At 36.9% G+C, this 23,031-nt stretch overlaps 2 protein-coding genes across 3 annotated transcripts; both read left to right on the forward strand.

The window, feature by feature from the left end:
• The first annotated feature begins 5,754 nt into the window (after positions 1-5,754).
• Positions 5,755-14,548, forward strand: LOC121971289 (B3 domain-containing protein Os07g0563300-like). Its single transcript, XM_042522474.1, has 13 exons — positions 5,755-6,154; positions 6,660-6,741; positions 6,845-6,943; positions 7,563-7,887; positions 7,961-8,354; positions 8,473-8,569; positions 10,327-10,501; positions 10,936-11,012; positions 11,516-11,564; positions 11,638-11,873; positions 12,463-12,512; positions 13,078-13,142; positions 13,396-14,548. Exons 1-13 carry the CDS (start codon positions 6,000-6,002, stop codon positions 13,965-13,967), a joined length of 2,376 nt encoding a protein of 791 aa, XP_042378408.1. The 5' UTR covers positions 5,755-5,999; the 3' UTR covers positions 13,968-14,548.
• A 1,244-nt stretch (positions 14,549-15,792) lies between these two features.
• LOC121971290 lies at positions 15,793-21,255 on the forward strand. 2 transcript variants are annotated; one of them, XM_042522477.1, is made up of 11 exons: positions 15,793-15,946; positions 16,066-16,166; positions 16,340-16,445; positions 16,789-16,887; positions 17,008-17,073; positions 17,179-17,295; positions 17,477-17,551; positions 18,004-18,106; positions 18,182-18,229; positions 20,667-20,788; positions 20,873-21,255. In XM_042522477.1, exons 1-11 carry the CDS (start codon positions 15,884-15,886, stop codon positions 20,972-20,974), a joined length of 1,002 nt encoding a protein of 333 aa, XP_042378411.1. In that variant the 5' UTR covers positions 15,793-15,883; the 3' UTR covers positions 20,975-21,255. The 2 variants fall into 2 exon arrangements, with proteins under 2 accessions (XP_042378411.1, XP_042378410.1); XM_042522476.1 differs by having other exon boundaries at positions 18,004-18,229.
• Positions 21,256-23,031: the final 1,776 nt, after the last annotated feature.

The following is a 23,031-nucleotide window of genomic DNA, read 5'->3' on the forward strand; positions in this document are numbered from 1 at the left end:
TATGTTGTTTGAGATCTTTTATCTTTCTATTTATGCATGATAGTTATGTTTCTGGTATTATTGTTATTCTATGATTATGTGTTTCTATTTGTAACTATTCGTGTACACATATGCTTCGATTTACTTTTGTCGTGCTATGGTTCGATGAAATTGTTGCTTCTTCTTACCTTTTTGATGTATGTCAAAGGGGGAGGATACACCAAGTTTAAGTTAAAAATACTTTTGATAGAGCATATGTTAAGGGGGAGTGTATGTGGATCTCTTTATGCCTTAGAGCATCCACACTAGTTTCCCTATTCAAAATGTATAATTTAGGGTAAAAAAGTTACTTTATTAAATTTGGATATCCACTTTTTAAAACATCATATATCAGCTTCCCTATTTCTCCCCTCTCCTCTATAATGTTTAGGGAATGGAATCCATTTCCTAAATTTAGAGAAGTACTGTTCATAAATGCATAATTTAGGGAATGGATAGAGTAACTGATGTAAAGATTTTTTAGTTACCCTATCTAAAATTTAAGATAAAATTTTTGAATAGGGTATCTCATGCAGATGCTCTTATGGTTCATGATTTATATCATGCTTACAATCTTCAAAGTTATGAGTTTATATTTTTCATGATTTTATGCTTCATGATAACAAATATCAAGTTATGTTTCATGCCTATATTATGATTGTAACTTTCAAAGTTGGTTTTATGTCTAACTTAAACATATTGCCACACATCAAAAAAGGGGGAGATTGTTGATACAATCGACCTAGGATTAAATAGGGTGATCTTTGTTTTTGATGTGTGTGTCAAAGGGTTTAAGTTAGGCTTTACATTGGTTCTAATATGTACTTAAGTTGTGCAGGACTTGGTAGATTGCACAAGCTTGGAAAGTTTCATGGCTCAGGTTCTTGAAGATTGGTGAAGGATGGTGCATCCGATGGACCACAGACAAGAAGCAAACGGAGTGAAGGGAAGTGAATCTCAAGGCAATGTGAAGGATGACACGAAGAATAGCTACAGGCTTGAGTGTATCTGAGGGACAAAGGCTGAGGAGGAAGATTTCAAGAGCAACTCCGGACACCAGTCGACTGATGCAGTAGACTGGGAGCGAACAGAATACCTCTGTTCGCTCAGTCCACAGTCACCAGTCGATTGATGAAACATGCAGTCGACTGGTTCAGTCGACTGCATGTTTCAGCAGTTGACTGATATAATGCCGTTGGGATGATGACGCACAGGATCTCCACAGATTTGAATAAAACAATAGCTGTTGTGTGATACCAGTCGACTGATATTGGGAATTCCAGCATACTGTATATAAAGTTGAGAGCTTGGAAAGAAAAACTTAACTGATTCAAATTACTATTTAAGCTTTCCAAGAGATCTTCAAGTCCTACAACTCTTATTCTCTCCTCCCGAAGCTCATCAAAAACTTGTAAAAGGAGGAGATCATCTTGTAAAGGTTTCTCCACCATCACTCTTGGATTGAAAAGGAGATCTTAGTGGAGCTTGATTGGGTGTGTGTGTGTGCCTTGGATTAGTCACCTCAAGGAGGTGGAGACCAAGTAAATCGAGGAGTTAGCCTTGTACTCTTATTGTCTTTCAATTTCATTTCTTTTCGTGCTTCCGCTAACAAATTGTAGGTGAAGAATCAAAGAAAGGCTATTCACCCCCTCTAGCCATACTCAAGGTCCTATCAATTAGTTTACAAAGAGAAGGTATAATTAGCAATTGTTTTCCGCATCATGCTAGTTATTTCTTTTTGTAAGAATTCCAAACACAAGAGACATTAGATCTAGTTTTTCGAATTAATTTTTTGAGTTTGTGTTTTCTTCTTTTTCGAATTTGTGATTCGATTGTTCTTTTTTGTTAACCTAGAGTTATTTAAGGAAATTAAATATTAATTTTCCTTAAAAAGCTTTGTCTAGGCGGTGGTGTTTGCTCCCATATCCAAAAAGGACATGTGCCTCGCTATGTAGTCTTGGAAGCCAATTTTGAAAATTAATATTTAATGGAATTAATAACATAGGTAGATTTGAATCAATAGTGTTAAGTTCCGTTTGCGATTCAAATCTAAACTATTAAGAACAGATAAGTTAAATTTGGAATCAATGATGTTAAGTTCCGTCTGCAATTCCTAATTTAACTTCTAAATAACACAATAGGTTATTTAAGGAAAGGTTCGACACTTGTACAAAAAATTTTTGTACAGTGAAACTGATACGTTTTCCTAGGACTAATCAACAGTGACATACCTGGTAATTGAGATTTCCTCCTACTGTGGCCAAGAATACTGGATAAACCACATCTCACACGCTTTTGGGCATACTCTAGAATATAATGCTAAGGGGTAGGTTTTTTTTTAAAAATTTAGGTGTTTGGATTTTGTCCCATTAATGTTAAAGGTAAACAACCTTCTTTCTCATTCAGATCTGATAAATTCAGAACTTAATTTATGCATATTTAAAAGTTAACTTTTAAAATATTTATCTCGTTTGAAATTTAAATTTTGATCTTTTTATTATTCTTCTGAGCGTTTTATAATTGCACCACACTCATAAGGGGTGGTGCAATTATTGATTGATCTGTTTATTCGTCTGGATCTATAGTTTTGTTATATTTTTCGATTGCCAGTAGGTGTAGTGTCTCAATAAAGAGTCGTTCAAAATCCTCTACGAGAATTGTTAATTGATTCACTCGGGTGAATCATCTTCCCTTGGGGCTTTTTCTTTTTGCACGTCCCGAACGGATGCGTCGTTCAAGGAAGACTCCTGGTCCTTGTCCGCTCGGCCCCGTTCTTCTGATGGAGTCCGGAACAACGCTCGATGAAAAAGGATCAGCGCATTGAGTACCTCCCCATATGTCTCGTTGACTTCTTGTTTTATCCTCTAATGGATATATGCTCCGCTCGGTTTCCATATCCTGCTTAATGTCCCGTCGCTGATGCTGCGGGCTCATGCGCTTGGCGCTCGACCAGCGCTTGTTGTTGTTGCTGCTCCACTATCTTTGTCGCTCGGGCTTGTATAAGTATATCGAGCTCCTCCTTTGTCAGCACCACCGTGGTGAGTTGTCCAGCGTCTTCCATTTTTTCGTTTCAGATGTAGGCTACGTTTCCACAGACGGTGTCAAAATGATTCTGTTCGAAAACGGGAAGGTGGAAACCTGCGGATGTGGCTGCTGCGCTGACTGGCTGTAGAACGTGCTTCGCTCCGCAAAACAAGTAACGTCAGTGCCGAGCCAGGAAGGGGCCCCCATCATTAGCCCTCCGACGCTCAAGTCAGTCACCAGAACTGTAGAGGAAAGCGGAGCAACAGTAACACAAGCGCAAACAATAATAACGCGTACCTCCATCGATGATGGACCCCCCTTTATATAAAACCCTAGTGGACGATGTGCACACTCCTCGAGGCATGGATACGTTCTCTAATATGTCCTATGAAGGGACTTATCAGGAAAATACTTCTGACATCATACCTTAACAAGGCATGCATATCTCTGACAAGAGAGCAGAAGCTTCCGTCGTATGATTCGCCTGTCAACCATGCCTCGTGTCAGCGACACTATCTCTTAGAAGGATATCGAGAGATACGACAATGGTTCCATTGCTTAGTCGAGCGGGGTAGCCGCTCAGCCGGGACTCCTCCGCTCCGTTGATGGCCAGGTTTCGCTGCTTGGCCGAGCGAGGTAGTCACTCGGTTGGGATTCCTCCGCTCTGTCGACCTCAGCTGCTCTTCCCTGCAGTGACTTGAGTGTAATAGCATGCCCCTCGTGTTCGGATAAGCTCTCCGTTTTCCTTAGCTTCCTGCTGCTCCACACTGAGCGTCTGGCTGTCTTATCGTATTATCCGAGTTAGATGGTTGGCTCATCCGAACACTTATTATCCGACCGACCTTTGTAGCCTCTTGTCGATCGGACCCTGATTGTCCCGACTGGTCGTTATAGCCGTCCTCTTGCTTGATCACCGTAGGCGAGTCTTTTGACACTTTGATATTGATCATGTAATTTTGAGCTCTACCTTGACAGGTGACCGTGTCGGATGGGCCTCCTCTATCACAGTAATTGAGATTTCCTCCTTACGTATAAACAAGAATACTGGATAGACCGTCTCCTCGAATGGGTCTAGTGGCTAGCACATGAGGTGTTGCCACAATGAGGTCTGGGGTTCGAATCTCGGCAAAGTCGAGGTAAATGTCTCCCTTATGTGCTAGTCACTATTCCAAAGGCTAGTAGCCGCCCGTGATTTACCTCCTCCGTGTTAGCCCTGAGACAAGTTGGCGGGGGGAGGGGGGCTAGGGACGAGTGTATTCACCTTTTGCCACAAAGAATACTGGATAGACCACATTTCACACGCTTTTAGGCATACTCTAGAATATATATATATATATATATATATATATATATACTTTTAAATATGCATAAATTAGGCTCTGGATTTATCAGATATAATTTAGGTGTTTGGATTTTGTCCAATTAATTTAAAGATAAACAACCTTCTTTCTAATTCACATATCTGATAAATCCAGAGCCTAATTTATGCATATTTAAAAGTATATATATATATATATATATATATATATATATATATATATATATATATATATATATATATATATATATATATATATATATATATACTTTGGATTTTGTCCAATTAATTTAAAGATAAACAACCTTCTTTCTAATTCACATATCTGATAAATCCAGAGCCTAATTTATGCATATTTAAAAGTTAACTTTTAAAATAGGTATCTGTTTGAAATTTAAATTTTGATCTTTTTATTATTAGAAAAACACATTTTTTGTGTTAAGTGTTTAGATTTCATCCGACTAATTTTAGAGTTTAACGAATTTTCTTCTAATTCATATATCAAATAAATTCAAAACACAATTTATACATATTTTAAAATTAACTTTTAGAATATTCATTCTATTTGAGATTTGAATCGGAATCCTCTTATTACACTACACTCACATGAACGAGATAAATTCTTTCTTGTAATCATATCTTAAGGCGCAACGGAGAAAAATACCTTTTCATATGACCATCCTTACACTAACACTTTTGCTCTTATCATCTTCTACCATGTTTCTCCTCGAGACATGCACTCTTAACAAACAGAAGTCTTCCCTTAATATCTAATCCTAGACGACTCATAGTTAGTGAAAATACTTCCTTTTTTATACTACACAAGTGGATCTTAACTTACAAGAAGTACCTTGCTTCATGCTCACTACTTTCTTTCGCTCCCCTTTTACACTATAACCTTTTCCCCACTCAAATTTTGTAAGGATACATAATTTTTTTTTATCATTCGTTCATTAGAAGGTTAATGTGCAATTAAAACATGTTGCCAAATTATACTACAAAAAGAGTTTTTTCTCCCAATTGTTTCATTTATTTTATATTTTTTCACGTATACACGCATACATAAACACATAAGCATATAAGCACCGTTATCAAACTATGGGCTACTTTGCAATGAGTTTGAATATACATTTTTTTTATGCACACAAACTCAAACAAACAAATAAATATGTTATAATAATAATAAATTATCTCTCGTGTAATTGCGGATCGTCTTGCCAAATGTAAATACATCATTGTCCCAACTACCCAAAGCATACTCGGTACTCCATGGCGCCTTACATCGGGTATCATTTTGGGTAACGTTCCGTGTGCCCGATTCAATGAATCGCTCTTGCTAACTAGGTTTTTTTTAACGGCCTGCAGTCGCCGGTTTGGGTAATATCTTACGTAACACCGTTACATTCCTCTCCTCTGTCTATCTCTCACTTTCTCTCTTGCTCTCGTTCGCATTCCTATTCATTCGCCTTCTCCCTCGGCGCTTGCGGACTCTCCTTCCGTCGAAGTCGCCCAATCGCTTGCACGGTTCTCCTCCCCGCTCTCATGGCCATCGATTTCAGCTGTTGTTGCTCCGGATTGCGAGCTCAAGCGTAGGGTTTGGGTTTTCAATCTGTCCGCTTCCTCCATTTTTCTCGTCCACATGTCTTCGCCTTCTTCGGCGCCTGTAGCGGCGCCGGCGGCCAAGATCTGCTTCAACACTCAGTGCAAGGAGTCTATAGCGGACCATATAGCGCCTCGTCGGAGGGGCTGGCGCCTCCGCTCCGGAGAGATCGCCGAGCTCTGCGACCGCTGCTCGTACGTCCTCTCTAGCTCGCCCACCCTAGCACTTCATCTTTCTGCCCATTTATTCAAAATTTGTTTTTCCCCCCTGTTTATATTGTTCAAAAGAATGGGTTGGATCATTCGAGATTCGAGTGTTCTGGTGCTCAGATTTGGTTTTCCAGTGAGCCTCCGCGCTGCCGGTTGTTCTATCTTGCAACTTTTCGTTCCTTTTTGAAAGTTATATCAGTTCATTTATTGTTTTACGATGACGTACATCGGTACATGCTGAATTGGAGTTGTATTATTGGGATCATGTGAAATTGTCACAGGAAAAAGTCACTTGTTTGAGATTATTCTTAAATAGGGTTTTGTGTTTAATAATTGCGAATCAGATATAAGCGGATGGTATTTTCTGCTTCAGATACGTGATAAGGCTATAAATTTTGATCTTTTTTCTTGTTCAAATTTTCTCTCCAATCAATTGTGTCTTTCTTTTATAGAAATCCCCATTTTTTTCTTTCGTTTTTTGTCACTGTAGATCCTCGTTTGAGCAAGGAACCTTCTGCGAGACGTTTCATTCCAATGATTCTGGTTGGAGGAACTGTGAGACGTGTGGCAAGGTTAGAGATCTCTGTTTTTAACTATTTATATGCTACTTGAGGGATGGACTAAAGTCTCTGCAGTTATTTGTGCCGTATACCTTATTATATTTCCTATTTGCAGAGAGTGCATTGTGGGTGTATCGCATCAGCTCAGTCTTATGGTTTTCTTGACGCTGGTGGAATTGAGTGCATTCCATGCCCTAGGAAATCTCTTGCAACGGTGAGCTGCAAAAAGCCTCATCTTATCACTTTCATTCAGTACTTATCTTTCCCTTCTATTGGCTCCAGTATGAGCAGCAACACAAAATGTGATTCATTCAAACTTTTTGTCTTTATCTAAAAATCTTATTGTATTCTTTGTCAGTTCAATATTTTCTGTCAATTATATGATTAGGAGCATGAAATCAAAATGAGAGATAATGAAATTAACTGGAAACATGCTAACTGGTAGAGTTGTCTGTTTTTTTTTTCAAAACTGAATGTACTCAGGATGATTTTGTTAATTTAGGTAATTTGTATCTTGCTCCTATACTCGCTTCTCAAACATCTATACTTGGACACTTGGTACAATGGACTATTTGACTGTGGAAGTAGGGGTCTCAGAATATCCTTGCGCAGTTCTATTGTCCTGTCTCCATTCTAGAAGATCATTTAGTTGCTGTGTTCTACTGAATCTCTTGTAATCTGTCAACACAGTTATTTTTATTTATTTATGCTCCTGTTAAGCTCATTTCATGCCATAAGACTACAAATATAGATATCCAAGAATTACTTTTTCAGATATGTTGGACTTTTGCTACTTGGCTTCTTGACTTCTTTCTGATGCAATATGTTTCTAGGCACCAAATCAAATATCATCTTCTCTGATGTTTATGCAACAACATGCGCCTGAAAGGAGAGATTCACCTGCTAAAACCTGGAGATCAATGGCTAATCCATTGTCTGGACAGTGGCGTCAAGCTTCGCATATGTGGAATATGACAATGCAGTCTGATTTGCAACAAAGACTATCATATGAATTTGATAGACCTAGTAGCATTGAGAAATTGGCACATGGAGGCCGCCATTCTATTGCAACACATGAAAAGAAATTTGAGCCAGAGAGAAAAACTAATACTGACCTAAACAACATTTCACGAGATAAATACATTCATGGGAATGCAGGTTTGGAGTAATATCTCTCTCATGAAAAATATTATACATGACTAATGCTGACATTTTGACAAACTTCTTGCAGGAGAAAATGATCCTATGTCTACAAGGAAATCAGTAAGTACAGACCCCTGCTCTACCAGTTCCATAGTAAACTTTGAAGCAAAACCAAATTCATCTATCAAGTTGCAACAATTACCTGTTACAAAAGAAAACTCGTCTATACTTATTAGCCTCTCAGCTTCCTTTCCATCATCAAATGGAGTAAAGGAACCAATGAAGCTTTCGTCAAATCAATCGCCATCACAAATAACTACTCCATTATCAAAGCAGTTTTACCCTCAGCGTATGAATGAAGCTGAACTGCAAGTTCAAATGCGCAATGGAAGAACTCGAGTTGATGCTTATCCACGGACACAATTGCTTCCTCGATATTGGCCTAGGATAACAAATCAAGAGCTACAACAAATATCTGGCGAGTATCCTTCTATTTTATGTGTTTTGGTTAGCACATATCACTCTTACCTTGATGTACTTATTATGATGTTATTCCCTTTCCCTTCAATGTTACTAAAGGCTTTACTTAACTGTTACAAGCCCACAATCCTCCATCACTCCCTTGTTTGAAAAGATGTTAAGTGCTAGTGATGCTGGGCGGATTGGACGACTTGTGCTTCCAAAGAAATGTGCAGAGGTAACTCTATCTTTTTGGTATTCAATACTAGAAACTTCAGCCACATTGTCCCTTAAGTTCACGAAATTATGATTCTCTTTGTTATAATTCTAAAATTTAATTTTGCTACAAAATGGCCGATTCTTCAGCAAAGTTTGATGTTTGATGATGCCTAGCTACAATAGACCAATATGTTTCAGGCCAAGGGAATTAGATCTCCTTAGAGTCTTCTTTTATCCTACTTCATTATTGTCTTAGGATTGGCCATTTGAATACCTGAATACTTATACAACATATTATTTGTTTTCAAGGTTCTAAAATTCGCTAGGCGCTAGTCGGGCGCCAACAGCGCCTAGCGCCTAGGCCACCTAGGCGTGGACTAGGCGTCGCTAGGCGGATTCCACGGTATCAACATATATGACATAATAAATCACATTTTGTAACTCCAACACAATAACATTAAATTTAAAATGAGTTCAAAATTACATAACTAATAAAATATCACAAATTTATTCTACTTCACCATAATTTTCAATGACTTGTTCTTCATCGGACACAAACTTAAAATCATCATTGTGATCCTCTTCTTCTTTGGATGCAAAATCATTCACATGAAGTTCTCTCATATTGTGACCAAAGGATATTTACATATCTCTACAATGACATGATATTGTCCACTTTGGGCAAGACCCTCATGACTTTGCTCTTGGGCTCTACCCAAAAGGATATCATACATCATTTTAAACCCATGATCTTTCTAAATCTTTCCAATGTGAGACTTTTATTGAATTTCCAACATCTCACTCTAGAGCTTTTTCGAGGTTGTATGATGCAATGATTTTTCCAAAGGATTAGGCCAACCTTCAATTCAATCCCTTTGAAGTCGCTCAGTTAAAGAAAGATCAGACAACAATTTTTTTTTCAAATTGATTTCTCCAAAATGTGGGTTTCTTCATTCGCTATGATGAAGATGATGTTTGGTGCTAGCCGTCAAGGCAAGCCAACAAATCGATTTTCTTTCTGAACCAAAGTTTAGGGCTTATAAAACTTAAGCCCAACCCAAAAACAAGGTTACATTTCAGTTTTTTTAATTGGACTTCAAATTTAAAAGCCTAAACTAAAAGAAATCATGAAACCCCTACACTATTTCCATGGCGCCTAGACAATTCGACCGATTAGTCGGCTCCTAGGGCCGCCTAATCCCGCTTAGGCACCAAGGCCGCCTATGCTGACCGATTAGCATGTTTTCGGTGCGATTGGTTGGCGCCTAATGCCTAGGCGGCGGCCTAGGCTGATTTTTTTAGAACCCTGTTTGTTTTACACACTGTATTTCACAGCTTTTGAAAATTTTAGTGGCTTTATGAACTTTGAACGGCATTAAACTCATTGTTGGTTTCACTTTGCATGAAATACATTACATAGCTAGTGGACTGGGATCTAATTTTGTTAGCTATATACATAACAAAAATAACAATTTATTTTACTTCCAACTATTGGAGAAGGTGACATGGATACTATTGTGTCATTGAACTCTATGAAAGGTTATATTGCTAATAATATCTAATCCTTTTCATTTTGTTAAATAGAGTTCTCTTTTGTATCCCTCCACCCTTCAAACCATCATAATCTATATCATCTCATTTTATCAAATTAGCTTTAAACATGTGGCAATAATTCATTAGACAAACATGTTTTTGTTTGATCCACCTGAAGCTTTTATTTAGAGAATGACTTTAGTTTCTTTGACGGTCTTCTTGTTGGCTATATTTTCAACGCAGGCATATTTCCCTACAATTTCTCAGCCTGAAGGACTGCCTTTAAAAGTTCAGGATGCAAGTGGTAAAGATTGGATATTCCAATTTCGATTTTGGCCTAACAACAACAGTAGGATGTATGTTTTGGAGGGTGTTACACCTTGTATTCAGGCAATGCAACTGCAAGCAGGTGACACAGGTATTATTCTAATTAATTTAGATGATGATCTCTTGTCCAAATACATTGCTATTGTTTGCTCCTATGCTTTCTCCAGATAATCCTTATTAGTCCTTGAGATCAATGGATGCATTATTTACTATTTCTTTATGTTGGTTATATTTGTTCTTAACTCCTCTATATTCCATTAATTCCAGATTTAGTTTTATCCTCTAGTCATCATCACATGAAATAGCAAAGTTCCCATATATGTTTTATAGGGAAGATGTTTCTCATAGTGGTTTCGTTTTAAATTTTATATTTTTGTTTCACACTAGGTGTAGTAATGTTGTGAAGGTAATATATATGTCAAGTTTTACATAGTTGTATGGTGTTTTCCATTTTTTGTTTAATAATTAATATTTATTAATTAATTTATTTATTTTTATGTTGAAACTAAATATGTGCTTCTGCAGTTACATTTAGTAGGATAGATCCAGAAGGAAAGTTGGTCATGGGATTTAGAAAAGCTTCTAGCAGCTCTAATGAACAGGTTGGTGGATCAAGTGTTGTTGTCTCGAAAATGTAAATGCTTCGTTAGAATTATGTTGTTATGGATATGGACTAATTCTGTTTTGTCATGTAGCATATTATTAGACCAATGTACAGCCCTACTCGTGATATTTCTGGACAAGATTCATGTAGCTAACTTTAAGAGATCATAGACATTGTCAATGATCTATTGTGGCAAAGCACCGAATTTTGTCCATTGCAGTCTTTTCAGTTTTTTTGTTTTGTTTTGTTTTGATTTTTGCTAATTTTACTGGTCTCACATTTGCTTTGTCAAATATAAAGCATCCTACTGTTCTATGCTAATCCTTTTGATAAAGGTGCTGTACCGACTACTATGTTAAACATCTCCTACACAAATTCTTAAGCAAGTGCTACATTTCATGTTGTCACTAATTTTGCCTTGCATCATGAATTCTAAGTAAATTTGTAACAATTTTTTTTGACTTGTATCATGAATTCTAAATAGGATTTTGTAACCTGCAGGATCCTGAAACACATAAATCTAGCACTGATATCTCACCACCACCAGAAGGTAATAAGAAAATAATATGTCGTCTTGAATGTTTCTTTTGAAACCTCTGAAGTTATCATAATGGTCAATGCAGCAGACCAAATCACCTCGCTTATACAAAAGGATGGATCTACTTCCAAGTTATTGCAGGTTCCTAGCAAAAGAAAAGCCAAAGCTCTTGGCTTAAAGAGTAACTGCCTGCGTATTGAAAATGAGGAACCCATGGAATTGAAATTGACATGGGAAGAGGCTCAAATGTTGCTCTGTCCGCCGCCAAACTCTTCTCCTAGTATTGTTGTTATTGAAGGCCTTGAATTTGAGGAATATGAGGTGAATAAATAGCTTCCACTTTATGCTATACTTGATTACTATCACAATAATCTCTAAATCTTGCTGTCAGGTTCATTTTTTTGGGATTTAATGATAGAGATTCAATTTAAGGATTCTTGTTCCTATCTCATGGTTTGACATCATCTTCGTTATGCATTTGCTTCCTGATATTGATTCACTTTTAACATTTTTTTTCCATAGCACGTCAGTGTCCATAAAATATTGCTAATTGAGTGAATCTCTCTTTGCTTGAACCAGCCATTTTCTTATCTGTAAATTTTCAGTTCTGCACCACTGCTTTTGATGAGTTTTAGTTCCTGCAGAGAAGAGTTTCGGTTAGACCATGTTGACCTTTCCTATTAAGATTATTTTATCCAATGAAATTAAATTAACAGATCATTAATGACTTGAACTTGTTACTCATGTTAGATCTCAAGTAGCGCATGCAAGAATGTTATGAAGATATAGAAATTGACTCGTGTCTACCAGAAACGGACTTTGTTGCCTTGTTTACTATTGTGCATAAATAGGGCAAACAAAGAATTTATATTAATCTGTAATGATTAATTCTTCCTCCTTAACACTACAGGAGGCACCTGTACTAGGGAAGAGGACATACCTTACCTCAGATCAAGCAGGGTATTCTTTCTTACCTATCTTCCTGATATTTCGTCGTGTTTTTACTTGTAATTTTTTTGAAACTCATTTGATAAGGTTTTTATCTCCAGTCTGATTGTAAAAGAAAAGATCAAGTTAAAATTGTTAGGGTTATACATGTGATTAAAGATCACAAGGATGGATTGTTCAACCTGTTTAATAGCTGCTGTCTTGGTCTCTGAAAAACCATCAAAAGGTCGTAGATGCTCTGGGATTGTGCCTACGAGCACAGCTGTCCATCTTAACTCTTAAGAACACTTGATTTGTCCCTGGCAGGATTTTTTACTTGCATGATTTTTTTTCCCATCTCGCATAATTTATTCTACCATTTGCTTTATTATTGTCAGAAAGTTGCATTCTTATGTTCACTCTTAAACATAAAATGATAGTTTCTAAACTTACCATCAGAAAAAGTTCATAATTCATTTCAACTGAACTCTCGTTAGTTAACAATGCATATATACAATCACCGAAAGTGTGATATGCTAGTCAACAATTTACTCAATCCTAATCAACTATCTGTAATTGGTTCTTTAAATATGCCCAGATCATCTTCTTCTGCTCAAGAGTTGAGTTTGGAGCAGATAGCAAACATGGTCTCTTGTAAATCAGGTGTGTACTTTTTTCCCCTCTCTCATATTAAATAATAAGTGTTTTGCAATACGGTAGTTGCAACTTCCAAAAATTATAGCTTTTATTCCACTAAGTCGGGTAAGCTATATGAAGCCTTCATGCATAACATGTCTATATTTTACACTGACTGACAATCTTACGCAATCGTCTTCCTTTATTCGGACTTGGGACAAGGATGATGGATTGTGACTTTTTCGCTACTATTGATTCCACTTGTTTATGTGAACAACAGGCATTTTGAAGAAGCGCAAGGCAAAAGCAAAAGGAGACAATGTCGAAGTATCAGACGGGCTTGATACACTTGCGAACCTTGCTATTCTTGGTTACAGTGAAAACCGCCAATCTTCCCAACCAACAACAAGGCATCCTCGGCACAAGCCTGGCTGCACATGCATTGTTTGTATTCAGCCTCCAAGTGGGAAGGGCCCCAAGCACAAGCCGCACTGCACATGCAACGTCTGCCTCACTGTGAAACGCAGGTTCAGAACACTAGAGTTAAGGCGTGAAAAACGTCAGTCGGAGAAGGAATCCGAGATGCCAGGAAAGCAGCAGTCACCCGTCTTGCCACCAGAAGTGTTACCGCAACCAGGGAGCATGGATGCTGCATCAACCGGTCCAAGCGATGAGGTTGCCACTCAGAAAGTAGATAAATTGATCGCTGATACAGTAGTTGACGAAGCATCTGAACACAGAACAACATCGGCATCGCCTCATAAAACACCTCAAATTGATTTGAACATTCAACCAGAGAGGGAGGAAGAGCCATTGGTACAACCTCAAGCTGTGTCACTGGTACCCTACTGAAACTGAAACTTTCAGAGAATCTAGCAAGTTCAACCGAGATCAGCAATCTTGGTAAGAAGGGAAGGCCATTGTAACTGCACCAAACCGAGGCATGAGATTGTTCGCACGCCCATTTGGTAGACATCTTTTTTAAAACATTTGCTTTTTATCATCAATTGTATAACCATTTGTACAGTAGTTGTTTAGGCAAAGAACACTGATGTGCCCATAAGAGGACATGAGATTGTTCACTGAGCCTCTGTTCATCTCGAGAAGGCGGGCAAAGAAGGGGAAAAAAAGCTAAGTACCCGAGTAGGACTAAGATAAAGAGCGAAATGGATGGGGGGAGAAAGATTTCAAATAATGAAAAATGAGGGTGTCAATCCAATTGCCAAAAGTCTTAGCAGTTGTTGCTCAAATCTTGTGCTCAAAACTCATCTTCACTAGACTATCAGTGTTTGATGTTCAAAATTGTTTTCTGTTGATCAGTCGACTCATTCCTTTTTAGCACCTCTTCTCATTGTTTATTGTTCAAAATCCTGTCTCCCTTCCTGGGTATTATTGCATGTATGCAAAACGTTCTAATTATAATTTTACATTTATTTGTTTTTTTTAAAATTATGTTCCTTTCATGTTTTTATTTTATTTGATATTACCTTTTTCATTCAAATGTAAATATATAGAAATCATTTTAAAATATTATCTATATATACTTATTGAATTGATATGTTTTTAATTCGGCTAATTCAGGGAGTGGATAGTCCTTTCTCGGATCGTCCACTGGATAAATTCAGAATTGTTCACGGTAATTCGCCAAGCAATCGACCTTCATAGTTGAAAATCCATTGTAAAGTTTACTTGTCCCCAATTGGGTTTCAAATTATGATACTCTGTATGATTGTATTCGACTTGCCGTTGCACCACTCGGAGGGCCTTATGAATTGATTTTTGAATGATACATCGTTCTGGACACTTATTGAAAAAGTTCTTCCATTTTTGGAAAAAGATTTTTAACTTTCATGGGAAAACGTTTTGAAGAAATTTTCTATGATTATTCAATCGAACAAAATGAGGGGAACACATATAAATGATGCTTGGGAACATTCATTAATAGGGATGTAAATGAACCAAATATTCGTGAATAAGTTTGGTATTCGACTTAGTAAAATCTTGTTTATGTTCATTCAATATATATAAGATTAATTAAACAAACAAACTTGAACAATTCATTAAGCTAAATAAATAAATTTGAACACATATGTGTTCAACTCATTAACGTTCGCGAACAACGTTCACAAATAATATTCATGAACCATATTCATTAATAAAACTCTTTTCAATATGCTAAATAAACAATAAAATAAATAAATTTAAATTATCAAGCTCAATAACCAATCAAACAATTAAAAGTTTCAAACAATCAAACAAAATTGAATTGAGAGTTTGATAACATCTAAACGAACTAAGTTCAAATCAAGCTCAAATCAAGCTCAAGCCAAGCTTGAATTGAGAGCTTGATAATATTTAAACAAACCAAGATCAAGCCAAGCTTTAAACAAGCTCAAGCTATAAAAAATAAATCAAGCCAAACTTGAACACTCATTTTAAAAGCTTGGTTCATTTTAAGCTCAGCTTGACTTGGTTACCTTATCAAATAAACTTGAACACCCTAAAATTCAACTTGGTTCGGTTTATTTACAGCCCTATTCAATTAGCAAGATGATTATAAAAAAGTCTCCATGGAGCCCAATAATAAGTAAAAGCCCATTTACGGCCCACTTAAAGCCGATTAAGGCCTCAATGGAGCCCCAATAAAATCCTATCCGAATTCATGAGGTTCCCATGAACTCCCAAATCTCCCGCGAAGGGGGAGTCCAAGGGATCAAATCGCCGACTCCTCTCTCTCTCTCTCTCTCTCGCTCCGATCTGCTTCGACAATGGCGACGATGGCCGCGGCCTCTCTGATCCGCGCCCCACCGAGCTCCCTTCATCATCCTGAGGTGCGGCGTCTAGTAGCTCGCTACTTTCCTGCTCTTGAGTTGCCACTGGTGAACCGATTTCGGTTTATAGTTTTGTTGATATTGCTTATGCGATATTGCAATCTGGATATGTGGTGCAGGGATTGTGGATTCGACTGTGTGGACGTTTTTGGTATTCAAAGGGGGAGCATGGGATGGCTCGTTCCCTAATCTTTTCGAGAAGGCGCAGGATCAGATTTGGGTTAGTTCAGTTTGTTTATCTGAATCAATGTTCTTGTGGCTTCTTTTGGCTGGAATTGAACTTCCGTTTATGTTCAAGTGATCTTAAAGTTTATCTTCACTTGAAAACAAGTCATTTAGAAGGAAGTAGCTGCTTACTGCTGCAATTTAGAGCTAATTCAATTTAATGAGCAGGGGAGTATCAGTATCAGCTATCAATCAAGATGCTGAAAAATCCTTCAAGAAGACAGTGGAAGTGGACCGTCTAATCGATTTGTTGAAAGTTGCAGATGCTAAGGAAGTAAGTTTACTTCATCTCGTTTGAATATCAAATTAGACGTCTAAAAAATTGAATACTCTTGGTTTTAGTGGATATGCAAGCTAGATACTATTCAGTAGCCAACAACAACAAAGCATACTTATAATTAGGCAGTGCATGGAACAATTTCTACTTGACATGTTCTTACATCGGTTTTACAAATCAAAGATAAAGTATTTCATTTGAGGGAGGTTATTGTTGTCAGATCCTTTTGCAACTAAAACTTCACTGGGTGATTATATGCTCTGTACTATTATACACATTGAGATGTAGTAATTTTTTTTGGTTTTGTTTATTAATTGTTTTTTTTTCTAAATGCAAACAGCTTGACCAACTTGTCGTGGAAAATGTCCTTGCATTCAACGAAGCCTTTTGGATCCGCCTTGCTGCTAGGACAGATACGTGCAGATCTGATGATGACAAAGCATGAATCTTTACTTGGTTAACTCTTTAAAGAATTCAACATAAAGGGAATTTACTTTTTTTATTACTTTTTAAAAAAATGAATAAAATATGCTTAAAATTCTATTGTTTACTTTCACAGAAGGATTATGAAGAATTGGCTGCATCTGTGATGACCATAGTAGATCGCCTTGTCCATAAAACCAATGCAAGTATTTTCTAAACCTTTATTGGCTAACAAGTTCGTTTCAGTTTGGAAGCCAAAATTGTTGTTTGAAGTGATCATTAAAGTTTTTTTCTTTTTTCTTTTCAGGAAAGGATAGGATCTGCAACTGATGTTCTTAAGGCTATTCTGAATCCTGTAGTGAATGGCGATGAAGAGATATCATGGCCTCCTAGAGATCCTGAAGCTCTTATTTTGATGGAGAAAGTAAACTGCAAATTTTGATTTATTTTAACTAAATAATTGGCTCTTAGTTTTTGTAAACTTGAATCGCTTGTTTTTTTATAGAAACTATATGCTCTGTAAGAAATGGACATGAACCTGAACAGATACTTTAACTACTAAGAATGTTGGTCCAGTGATAGTATCTTTTTTTAATCTTGACTAGGAACTAGAGAAGAAAGAACAAGAAGGTTTACTGGACGAAGGATTTCTTTCTGAAGTTAATGCTCAATTACGTCAAGTAAGTCACATTTACTTTGTTCCATTTTCAAATTCATTAGTCATCTTCAAAGTGCAATACTTGGTCAAATTCTAGTCTACATCCACAGTGAATTTGCTTATATTTGCTCTGAAAACTAAGATCAAGGATTCCCTGTATGCAAGCCAGTTGCATGGAGCTTTCAAATTACACAGCATGATATGTGATGTGCAGTGTGATGCTCATAAGCCATGAGTATTCCTGGTCTTGCTCATGCCATTACTTTCTTCTGCACAATGAGCAAAATATCATAAGCTGATAACAATGCTTGTGAAATTCTTGCTCATCTTGTAACCACCTTGCTGCCAGTCCAGGACCAGGACCTATTAGATCTGAGTTACAAATTCAAGCACATTTCTAATTTTTGTCTGATTCATTGTACCTCGTTTGCAGAATTTACACTTTTCAAGCGGACATAGTTGATTTACTTTCAGGCAAAAGAAGATGGGGATAAGCCAGGGCTCGAGGCTATGCTGCAAAAGGTCTTGCAAGTTTACGCTTCTAAAATACTTGCAAAACGTAGCTATGCAAATAAAGGTGAAAAGACCCGCAATTGTTATTTATTTATTATGAAAAGTTATGTATGGTTCTCAAATTGTTCGATTTCTGCAGGGGGGAAAGTTTTGATAGCAGAGAAGTTTCTTGAAGCTGTGATTCAAGGTACTTCTCCTCTTTGCCATATCAACCTAGATAATAATAAAAAAATTCATATATTTGTTCTTGTAGTTGATTATAACGTTTTGCTATAATATATTTGAGCTTGTTCTTTACATTAAAATGCCAATATGCTCCTATAGTTAATTATAGCTTTTGCTATTAGCGTATCACATACATGAGCTTGTTCTTTACATTTCATGTGCTTATGCATTGACATAAAAATAGGACAGTCTGGTACACGAAGTTTCCACCAATGTGGAATCCCAGAGAAGAGTCTATTATATGCAACCTTATCTTGTATTGTAAGAGGTTATTTTGCGACTCAAACTAATGACCTTCAGGTCCCATGGTGCAATTTTAACGTTGCGCCAAGGCTTCCCTACATGCTTATGCATTGACATAGAATTAGAAATTTGTATTGAGATAATCAAGTTAATGCACTCCGACGAATATAGGAGCCTCAATTCTCTTTGAAGAAGCTAATGCTGTGTTTGGTGTATAGGAATTGTATTATGGAATTTGTGTTTGGTTGTATAAATGAACGCTCATACTTGTAATTCCCTAAGGAATAACTTTTTGATACCCTATCTTTCCATTGTTTATGTGTATATATTCTTGGCACTCTTTAGCCCTTCAAAGAACATACATAGCGAAGTGGATTAATTGGGTTGGATAATCTTGGCCGTCGGATGGTTTAGTCCAATTGAATCAAGTGAGCCGAACAGTCTGTATGAGGCAAGTGGAATGAATGAACTAGTTGGGCCAATTGAATCGGATGAGTAAAATGAACTAGTCGGTCATATTAAGGTAGATTGATAGGTTAGGGTCAATATTGACCTCGAACAAAGAAAGTGGGGGCTCCTATGTTTGGATCAAGAGGACTAGACACCAGGCAGGAAGTCCTAGTAGGTCGGGTGGACCGAGGGGCAGGAAGTCCTAGTTGCGGCTAGGCAAGGAAGTCCTAGTAGGTCGGGTAGACCGAGGGGCAGGAAGTCCTAGTAGGTCGAGTAGACCGAGGGGCAGGAAGACCTGGTGGGTAGAGGATCGGATGTGGGAAGCCCATGGTCCTTTGTTTGAGGGGGGGGATTGTTGGGGTTGCAAGGTTGCAAACATAGTCCCATATTGAAAACACATGGAAAAGATCATGGGTTTATAAGAAAAAGATATCTCCATTGGCATGAGGCCTTTTGGGTAGAGCCCAAGAGCAAAACCATGAGGGCTTAGGCCCAAAGTGGACAATATCATGTCATTGTGGAGATATCTAAATTCTTTTCGATCCTACAATTGGTATCAGAGCCCGGACTGCCAGAAGGTTTAACTGCCGACTGTGCACAAGAGCTATGGTCTGATTGAACCATGTGAGTACAATATTGACCTCGAACAAAGAAAGTGGGGGCTCCTATGTTCGGATCAAGAGGACCAGACACCAGGCAGGAAGTCCTAGTAGGTCGGGTGGACCGAGGGGCAGGAAGTCCTAGTAGGTCGGGTAGACCGAGGGGCAGGAAGTCCTAGTAGGTCGGGTAGACCGAGGGGCAGGAAGTCCTAGTAGGTCGAGTAGACCGAGGGGCAGGAAGACCTGGTGGGTCGAGGATCGGACGTGGGAAGCCCATGGTCCTTTGTTTGAGGGGGGGATTGTTGGGGTTGCAAGGTTACAAACATAGTCCCATATTGAAAACACATGGAAAAGATCATGGGTTTATAAGAAAAAGATATCTCCATTGGCATGAGGCCTTTTGGGTAGAGCCCAAGAGCAAAACCATGAGGGCTTAGGCCCAAAGTGGACAATATCATGTCATTGTGGAGATATCTAAATTCTTTTCGATCCTACAAATATATATATATATATATATATATATATATAGATCAGAATGTACAATATAAACCCTAGGAGTTACATCTGATAAAGCATCATATCAGAGTAGATGTCTAAGGACCGATATACATGTACTTGCACCAATCTAACCACTCTCTCTCCATCAAACCTTATTCCCTCAAACAAGCAACTACTCCTGGCCAGCCACACATAATGAATCATGGAAGAAATTGCAAGGTGCTGAGCCTTTACTAAGCTACGACTTCCTTTATAATGTCTCTTGAAGACTTTGAGCATCTCCCATAAGTGGACATCTCTTGACGTATGTAAAGCCGTGTTTTGATCCTCTGCTTAACTTTGGAATTTTGATGGGATCTTGTGCATATTAAATTGTGTAAGCTAGATGAGTTAAACAACATATTTAATGTAGAAATATTTTAATATTTAGTCTGTGTGTATTTTAACCAAACTAACTAATGAATTTCTATTCTTATTCTATTTCTCCTCTATTCCATTCTCTAAAAACAGCTATTGCATTTGTTGAACAAAATACACCATAAATAAATGAATGGATCAGTTTAAGATCTTTACCATTCGATCAAATTGTTTGACTATCTCAAAACCCAGCTCCTGAGAACCAGTGGAATAAACTGTTGATCGATGGACTTAGTGTTGGCAAAGGCGAAGTTCCAGCAGAAGAATTTTACACGGTTATAAAGAAACGCATTGAACGAGTCTTAATACGCACTGTAAGAACTGTTATCACCATTTGTTTGCATCATTTGATGCTCTTGTACCTTGTTTGCTTTATTTCCTGTTCAATTGTCCTTTAGGAAGGAGGCTCATACGAACAACGCATCCTTGTTGAGTATCTCAGAGGCATACAATCAAGAACTGAGGAAATTGTTCGAGCACTTCAAGGGCCTCCAACTTGAGTTGGATGAATATATTGTGTAAATTGGTCGAGTAGCCTAGCTCTGTTTCCACAAGCAATTCAGATTCAAATGCTGGTTTTGCTTACAGGATTATCATCTGCAACCTTCTTCGAGCAATCTAGAGTCTATTCTCCCATTGTGAAGAGTCAAATAGACTGATAGAACAACGAGACAGAAGATTGAGCTTGAAATGTTTGAGTAGCAAAAGAAATATTGATTGAGTAGCGTGTAGTTATTTAACTTCTCAGTTCAGGAAGCATAATGGAGGAAGGGTGAAACAAGATCTCGTGCGGTTGCTTCGTAGACTTATGTCTCGTAGCTTAACTACACAAGAAAAGCTTTTTAAAAAAAATGAAGGACAGTAAATCAATCATTTATAAATATTATTTATAAGTTTATTTATCAGTTATTCTGTTTAATAAATTATTTAAATTTATTTATTTAATTGAAATGGTGCATCTTAAATAAATATAAATAGGTCATTATGCAAGTAGGAGTGAGGTATAAAATTGAATAGAATGAATTAAAATCGGTTAAATTGATTTTTTTTTAACAAATTTAATTCATCGAATTTTGTCATCAAAATTGAATTGATATAAAATTAATTAATTTAGTTGGTTATCAAATTAATCTTTTAGTCCATTGATAATATTACTAATCGATTTATATTGGATAGTTGAATCATTAGTCGGTCCAATTCAAATACATCGGTTGGTTGCTTACAGTATCATTGACTGAAATTTCAGTTTAATTGATTTAATTAATTTATGGATTTTAAAAACAAACTAAATAAATAAAAAATATATATATATTATTAAACTTTTAAATTAACTAAATTAAGATTTTGAATTTGATATTTCAATCAGTTTAATTAATTTTTTCCATCTCTACTGGTACACTTAAGTCATATTAAGTCCAAAATATATCGAAGGTAAATTACTTTTCCCACCCCTGACAGTCCACCCCCTCTCTCTCCCATGTTAAATGACTTTTTTACTCCTTCTTTTAAAATAACAAGTTATTTTATTTTTTTTTCAATTTTATTTACTTTCTTTAGTTTACAGTTTATTTTTTTCAATTTTATTTACTTCCTTAGTTTTATTTTTTAAAATAAATTTTGTTTATTATTTTTTTTCATCATTTTTTTATTTTTTATCCATATTTTACTTTCAAATTTTTTTTATAAATAATAATTCCTAAAATTTATTATTAAAAAAAACAAAAATTATAAGATATCGAATCCTCTATCTCAATATCATCTGTCCCCGTGTCCCACTCATTGCCCCAGCCCATCGTCGGTGGCACCGTCGGTGGCCTTCGGTCGCCACCCTGATTAAAACTATATCCTAAGAGGAAGGTGATATGAGTAAACTTTCCTTTGTCGGTGATATGAGTCTCTGCTTAAATTCAGCCGAATTTTGACGTCGATCTCTCTGATAGCGACCCCCCGGGGGTTCACCTTCCCCTAAGGTATAGTTCTGGTCGGGGCGACGACCAGAGGGCGCCGGTAGCGGGCTTGAGGCGACGAGTACGATAGAAGGACAGAGAAAATTGAGGACAAAAGATTCAATCTCATATTACGCATATAAAAAAATCATCATTTTTTTGTCGAGAAAATACTTAAAAAAAATGATATAGAGGTAAATAATATGATGAGACTAAAAAGGGAGTGTGTGCGAAAATCTACGATTAAAAAATAAATAAAAGATTATAAATATATAATAAAAAAATTAAAAAGAATTAAAATTATAAAAAAAACTGATTAAAAAAAACAAAACAAAATTAAAATTTGGAGGTGGGAAAAGCACTGCCATTCAATAAATAATAAAAAAATTATTAAAAAATAAAACTGATAAAAACTAAAATTAGTTAAAAAAACAAAACTTAAAAAAATTAAATAAAAGAAACGTGAATGAGAGGAATAAGGAAAAGCATAGAATGGTAAATATCATTGAATTTGATGGTGGACCCGGGGAAGGGAGGATGTGCGGGGTGAGAAAAACAACTCTCATATCGAAGTGATCTGACATGGGCCCACCACTCATGGCCGATTATTT

Source organism: Zingiber officinale, chromosome 4A (assembly GCF_018446385.1).
Source record: "Zingiber officinale cultivar Zhangliang chromosome 4A, Zo_v1.1, whole genome shotgun sequence".
Classification (NCBI taxonomy): Eukaryota; Viridiplantae; Streptophyta; class Magnoliopsida; order Zingiberales; family Zingiberaceae; genus Zingiber; species Zingiber officinale.

Excerpts from the sequence above, each read along its gene's own strand:
- LOC121971289 (XM_042522474.1), top strand. The coding sequence starts at position 6,000 with ATGTCTTCGCCTTCTTCGGCGCCTGTAGCGGCGCCGGCGGCCAAGATC. Across the intron at positions 11,013-11,515 it reads CTAGCAGCTCTAATGAACAG|GATCCTGAAACACATAAATC; the intron begins GTTGGTGGATCA and ends TGTAACCTGCAG. Across the intron at positions 11,874-12,462 it reads TTGAATTTGAGGAATATGAG|GAGGCACCTGTACTAGGGAA; the intron begins GTGAATAAATAG and ends TTAACACTACAG.
- LOC121971290 (XM_042522476.1), top strand. The coding sequence starts at position 15,884 with ATGGCGACGATGGCCGCGGCCTCTCTGATCCGCGCCCCACCGAGCTCC. Across the intron at positions 18,230-20,666 it reads TCTTGAAGCTGTGATTCAAG|CTCCTGAGAACCAGTGGAAT; the intron begins GTACTTCTCCTC and ends CTCAAAACCCAG. Across the intron at positions 20,789-20,872 it reads AACGAGTCTTAATACGCACT|GAAGGAGGCTCATACGAACA; the intron begins GTAAGAACTGTT and ends ATTGTCCTTTAG.